The sequence below is a fragment of the Camellia sinensis genome, chromosome 3 (genome assembly GCF_055761805.1).
Source record: "Camellia sinensis isolate YWXY chromosome 3, ASM5576180v1, whole genome shotgun sequence".
Classification (NCBI taxonomy): Eukaryota; Viridiplantae; Streptophyta; class Magnoliopsida; order Ericales; family Theaceae; genus Camellia; species Camellia sinensis.
The window spans coordinates 33502171-33509402 of NC_138963.1; the positions used below are offsets into that span (position 1 = coordinate 33502171).

The window sequence follows — 7232 nt, forward strand, 5'->3', positions numbered from 1 at the left end:
GAACATGAGAACCAATCATATCCCTCGTCTGCCAATCCCCCATATCCATTCCAAACTTGGAAACACTCACCCTCCGCCATGGACGGTCCCGCTCCTAAGCAAATCGCCATGCCCACTTCATTAACAAAGCCATATTAAAAGTCACCAAATTCCGCACCCCCAAGCTACCGTCCTACTTTGAACAACAAACCCAAGTCCAAGCAACCAAGTGATATATGAACTCCTCCCTTCTACTCCCTCACAAAAAATCCCTCTGAAGTTTCTCCAACCACCGTGTCACCAAGGCAAGAATAACATGCAATGACATGAAGTAGGTCGGAATACTACCCAGCATACTTGATCAAAGTCAACCGCCCTTCTTTTGACAAATATTGCCTCTTCCATTCTACCAAATAATGCCGCACCCGTTCCATCACACTATCTCATACCCTTTTAGCCTTGAAAAAAGCACCCAAAGAAAACCCAAATAAGACATTGCCAAAACTGACACCTTGCACCCCAAAATAGCTGCCAGCACTGGAACCCTATCAACCGCATCCCACCAGAATCAGCTCCGACTTAGTCAAATTCACCCACAAACCCGAGACCACCTCAAAGCAAAGTAAGACACAGCACAAGTACCCCACCTGCTTCACTACTGCATCACAGAAAACCAAAGCATCATCCACGTATAATAAGTGCGACATAGTTACAACACTCTTAGCCTACTGAAAATCCCTCCAACAAACCTTCATTAACTGCTCTCAATAGCAACCAACTTAAAGCCTCCATCACCAGGATGAACAACAACGGCGACATCAGATCCCTCTATCGCAAATCCCGAAAAGTTGAGAAAACCCATCGGCGTAGCATTCACTAATAGAAATATCATCACCGTAGATATACAAAACTTCATCCACAGGTGCCATTTCTTCTTAAAACCTATCCGACCCATGACATAAAGCAAAAACTCCCAGTTTACATTATTGTGGGCCTTCTCAATATCTAATTTGCATATCACACTAAGTTGCCCTTGACGAAGTTGGGAAACAATATACTCATTGGCCACTAGCACTGCATCCAAAATTCGCCGACCCTTACAAATGCATCAGTGTTTTAAAAGGCCCTAGGCGCACCAAGGCGATAAGGTCTCTTGTGGTCTAAGTGCGAGGGGCGAGGTGCGAGGCGAGGCGCATGCCTCACAAAAGCGAGGCGTACATAATAAAAGCAATGCAAAATTATAAAATAGGCAAAAATTTTAACATAACAAATATATGTAGTATATTAAAAAGTATAATATCCAACAAAAGGTATAAAGTATGACATTCACATCCATCAAAAACCTTATGTACTAAAATCATCATCCACAAAATTCAATGCAACTAAGCTTCTAACTTGTGGTTCAAAAAGGAAATTAAAATATATAAGTCCTATAGTTGCAAAATTGTACTCAAAACTTAATAGACATCATCATCAGCATGAAGAACTTCATCTCCTCCATCATCATCATTAGATATGTATCCATCCACATCCTCATCTCCAGCCTCATCTTTATCTTCTCATTCATCTTCTTCATCTACAAGTTGTTGATGTGTTGTCCTAGTTGTACTTGATCTAGTTCTTTGGTTACTCTCCTCAACTCCAGCAGCTACAACAACATCATCCCACCCCAAAGAATCATTATCAAACACAAGCTCATTCTCCATCCTCCCAATCAACCATTCATTGCTCTCATCAATATCTTTTCAAAGAGATGGGATCAATATTGGCACGTTTCATGTATCAATGCTTTAATGCACTATTATACTTCACAAACACCAAATCATTGAGACGTTTTTGAGCCAGCCTATTTCTTTTTTTGCTGTGAAGCTGCAACAATAAATAAAAAAGTATTTAAATTTGTATATAACTGAATTTGTTTTTGGAATTCACTACTAGATTTGACAACGGGTACTCACATGTTCCAATACACTCCAATTTCTCTCACAGCCAGATGAACTACAAGTAAGACTAAGTATTTTGATGGCAAATTTTTGCAAATCAGGAGTTTCATGACCAAAAGAACTCCACCAATCAGCTGATCATGATAATTAGTTAGCACGTAGCAAACATTTTGAAGTAAAAGGTATTGACTATTAGAATAGAACATTGTAAATGATTACTTGGTACCCTTGTACTTCTTTGTCTAATTGCCATAGGAATCTGAAAAAGTCCTTCAGCCTTCTCACACTTAGCTAATTATGCACAAACTTTATCTTGGACCTCTAGTGTTGGGACCAACCTTGATATACATTGATATAGGCCTGACATGATTTCTTTGTCCTTTGCAGCATTTGGATCTTTGTAAAACAAACTAGGATTTAAATAAAACCTAGCAGCATGCAAAAAGTGATGCAATTGAATGTTCCACCTTTGATCAATGATTTCAAAGATCTCTTTATACTTCTATTCCTTTCCATCGAATGCATTTGCAATAGCTTCTTTAGCCCTATCCATAGCCTCATAAATATATCCCATTGGAGGCTTTTCTTCACCATCAACCATTCTTAGTACATGAACAAGAGGACATGAAAACTAAAGGGCAAGGTGAACATGATTCCAAAATGAAGGCATTAGCATTGTTTGAGCTGTCTTCTTACCCTGCAGCTCCTTCGCCCATTTACTTTTGGTCCACTCCTCCGAAGTAAACATCTTCCTCAAGTTGTTCCTTTGTTGATAAAGTCTTTGCAAAGTTAAGAAAGCTGTTGCAAATCGGGTTTTAGCAGGCTTCACTAACTCCTTCAATTGAGTGAAACTCCTCATCATATACAACAAAGATGGACGATTATAAATGTAACCGTGTACCCCAATTACCCTTTCAAATGTCTTCTTAAAATTGGATAATTTGAAAATGTCTTCTAACATTAAATCTAAGCTATGGGCTGCACAAGGTGTCCAATACAAGTGGGGTCTTTTTGCCTCCAAAAACTTCCCTATAAGATTACAAGTTGCGAGTTTATAACATATTAGTTTAAACAATTAGAACCAAAACAAAAGCACACTATTTGCAATAGAGCTAGAGGATTTTACCTGCCAATACATTTGCTGCAGCACTGTCGGTGACAATTTGGACCACATTAGTTTCTCCAAATTTGTCAACAAACTTGTCAAGCAAGTTAGAAATCTTGTTTGCATCCTTTGAGTAACTAGATGCATCAATAGACTCAAGAAACATGGTTCCTCTAAGACAATTCACCAAGAAATTAATCAAAGTTCTATGCTTCCTATCCGTCCACCCATCACACATTATAGAACATCCATACTTTGCCCAATCCTTTTTGTGCTCCTTCATCAACTTACGGACATGATTCACTTCTTTCTTGAGATAAGGAATCCGTATCATGTGGTAACTTGGTGGTTTCAAACCTGCACCAAATTGTCCTATGGCTTCAATCATTGGTGCAAAACTTTTATTATTGACTACATTAAAGGGAATTCCAGTATCATATATCCAACTTGCAATTCTGACATAGGCCCTCTCCATTAACTCTTTTCTATAAGAATCATTTTCATCAATTTTAATTTGCTTTCCCTTGCCTTTTTTTTTTTTTTTTTTTTGCACCACTAACTCTAGCTTAGGTGTGAAGAAACAATCCATGGGCCCTATCTTCCTAGGCTTTTTATGTTTTAATTGAATAGAAGCATAGGTACTTTTTCGAGTAGAACCTTCAATACGAACAGGTTGTTTACCATGTGGAGAGATTTCTACAATATCATCCTCATCCTCAAAATCTTCTTCGTTGACCATTTCATCAAAGTCAAGCATCAAGTTCAATTGATCCTTCAGTTGCTTTTTTTTTTTTGCCATATAATCAGCCACCTCAATACTAACCTCAGTTGGGCATCTAGGACATTTAATTACATTCTTATACCCTCCAACAAGATGTTGCTTAACTCGGAAAACACCCTCATTCATCTATTTTCCACAAAAATTACACTTGAACTTGAACTTGCTTAGATTTTCAGGATTTACCATTGTTTCATACTTCCATGCCAGATCTTTTTTTCCACCCTTGGGTGTTGTCATTTATTATGTATGTACCTATTGAGACTATAAGCACTAATTCAGTGTTCATTTTATTATTATTATTTTTTTGACAAGGAAAAAAAACAGAGTAGAACAAATAAGGGAAAAAAAGAGCAAGAGAAGAAGAACAAATTAGAGCAGAGCAGAGAAGAAGAGAAGAAGACGAGAAAGGAAGAAGACCAAAACAGTAAAGCAAAAGAGAGAGAGAGAGAGAGAGAGAGAGAGAGAGAGAGTAGAACAGAGGCAGAGACAAGAACCAGAGAAGAGAAGAAGAGAAGAAGAGAAGAAGAACAGTCAAACCAGAAGACAAGAATGAAGCCAAAAAAAAGAGAGTATAACAGAGGTAGAGAAGAGAAGAATGAAGCCAAAAAAAACAGAGTATAACAGAGGCAGAAAAGAGAAGAAGAGGAGAAGAGGAGAAAAATCGAACCAGATAAGAAGAATCGAACCAGAAAAAAAGAATGACGCAAAAAAAAAAAAAAAAAAAAAAAAAAAAAAAAAAACAGGGTATAACATAGGCAAAGAGGAGAACTAGAGAAGAGAAGAATAGTCAAACCAGAAGAGAAGAGAACCAGAGAAGAGGAGAAGAGAGAGAAGAGAAGAGAACCTGTGTATTTGGCGTGTCGTATACTCTTCTTCACATTACTTCTTCTTCTTCTTCTTCTTCTCCAATAGGGCTTTTTTAAATGTTTTTGCTCTTTTGACCCACGTTTGTATCATTTTATAATGTAAATGAGATGTCATCCCATGTGAGTATCCACACAGTAAACAAATGGGGCTGTTGGAGTGAAATAAATTCGAAGCGCATGAAGCGCACGCCTCGAGCTTCATAATAAAGCGCGCGCTTCGTCGCCTCATCTGCGCCTCGCCTCGCCATGCTTGAGGCGCAATGTTGCGCTTCATCTCGCCTTGGGCTTAGGCGCGCCTAAGCGCGCTTTTCAAAACACTGAAATGCATTATGAGATTTAGCCACCACGTCTTGCAATACATCTCAAAGCCTATTTGCTAGAACTTTTGCCAACAACTTATACATACTTCCAAGCAAACTATTAGGCCTATAATTTCGGATATCCTCCACCTCTATTTTCTTTGGAATCAAAGCCAAGAAGGTCGCATTGAAGCTCCCCTCAAACTATCTAATACTGAAAAAACCTTGAACAATGCCATAATATCTTGCTTCACTACACTTTTGCAATGTTGGAAAAAGCCATTGTGAAACCATCCGATCTCGAGGCCTTATCCCCGCTCATCACCTTAAAATCCCCCAAAACCTCCTCCTCTGTGAAAGGCCTCTCCAAATTCTCCATATCTCCCTCCACAATAACATCAAAGTAAACCCCATCCAGCTTGGTCTCCACTTCCCTTTATGCACCAAAATAGATACTGATAGAAGTCCACAATGCCCCCTCTAATGTCCTTATCAGTATTCAAACCCCTGTCATCTACCTGTATCCTAACAATATGGTTGACCTGACGATGCCCGTTTGCCATCTGATGAAAGAACTTTGTATTCTGGTCCCTATCCTTCAACCATAAGCATCTACATTTCTATCTGAAGCACACCTCTTCCATATAGACCAAACAAACATAATACTGCCTAGCCACCTCCTTCCTAGCCGCATCGTCCTCTGAAAGTCCCCTTCAGAAACTTCCTAATCATTATATTAGCCTTATTGTTTCCATTGTGTACTCAATAATCACCAATTTAGATGTGATGAACAGTTAAGCTCTTTTTTGTTGAACCATTATTATTTATCCAAAAAAAAATAAAAATAAAAAATTGAACCATTATTCAATTGATGGTTACATAGATCTATAATTTAAGAGTAATTTTTACAAAATAGTAAATAAGAATAATGTCGTGTCATGTATTCGGTGATTGCTTCCTGTCGTCGTCACCATGCCACTACCTGTCACCGCTCGTGTATAGTTTGTTTGGGCTTTTTCAAAATAAATTGAACTAACAAAGAACTTTTATGTTGAATAACTTTTGTTTGTAAATTTGTAAAAACAAAGTTGTTTTAACTTCAACGTAAATATTTCTCTATTGGAAACGTATACCAGTTGGGGTTGGTGGTTGTTTGGACTCTTTTCAAATCAAATAGAACTAAGTGATTTCTTTGTTTAGTAAAGAGAGAAATTTGAGACAATGTGAAATTAGTAATTTTTAAAATCACAAAGGGCAATTCATATTTTAAGTAAATTTCAAGGGATATATTTGTAATTTATTCTAAATTTTATGTAAATCATAAAGCATTATAAATTAACGCAGCGGATAAAAATAATTCGGATCATACCTTAATGACACAACCTCATGGGTAAATCACGTGCTTCCAAAATCTGATCAGTCAACGAACCCAGCAGTGGAGTGATACTACAAAATGAGTATCACCCACACAAGTCACAGTGCAAAATGGCTTGATCGTTATTTTCTAGGAGAGAGTCAGAGAAAGAGTCTGGGAAAAAGATTATGCGTAAAAACCACATAACGTATATCTGATATACGTATATCTTTAGATTAACTATATAATCTGATATATAACCAATATCTATCTATCCATCTATCCATATCTATTGATATGATAGATATAGATATCCTGAATGGTTATCCAAATAAGTTTTGAATTCAAATTCAAACTTACATGGATAAGATTCAAAAGGTTCAGGTTCAAAAGGTTCTAAGGGTCATGCCACATGGGCGCCCAATTTCTAACATCTCCCACTCGGACATGAGTTGGCATGACACTGCCACGTCTCTATCTCAATCTCCCCAAAAAATAAACAATCTCATACTAGCCACTGCACCGTGCGACTGCTGAGAATACCTGCATGTGGGAGCTCTATACTAGAAACTCAAAATGAGCCAGCATAGAGACATCAACCCAAAAACAACAGAAATAGTGTCTCATATACCCCGGACCCATCTAATTACACCGGTCCAAAAAACATCTCTAATCCCTCAAAAAGAGCATGTTTGACCCTCTCAATTCTTGCAATATATTCACACTGAATTCGCCTCTCATATAGAGCGATGTGAGTTACCGGCAGTGAATATACAACAGTGGTGTAATTCTAGATGATCTTCCCTTTGCCCTTATGCCATTTAGTTTAGGATTGACCGCTTTCCCAGTGATGTCCCTTAAGGCCGAATCATACATGGCTGCAGGCAACATACCAAAGTAGCAGA

At 38.0% G+C, this 7232-nt stretch overlaps 1 protein-coding gene across 1 annotated transcript; it reads right to left on the bottom strand.

Annotated features, from left to right (window-relative positions):
* Positions 1-733: 733 nt before the first annotated feature.
* LOC145821419 (uncharacterized) lies at positions 734-3934 on the bottom strand. The gene is made up of 6 exons (XM_082917932.1): positions 3049-3934; positions 2619-2951; positions 1938-2056; positions 1779-1848; positions 1589-1720; positions 734-921 (listed from the first exon to the last, which is right to left on the bottom strand). The coding sequence occupies exons 1-6, from the start codon at positions 3932-3934 to the stop codon at positions 734-736; spliced, it is 1728 nt and encodes a 575-aa protein (XP_082774058.1).
* Between the last annotated feature and the right edge of the window lie 3298 nt (positions 3935-7232).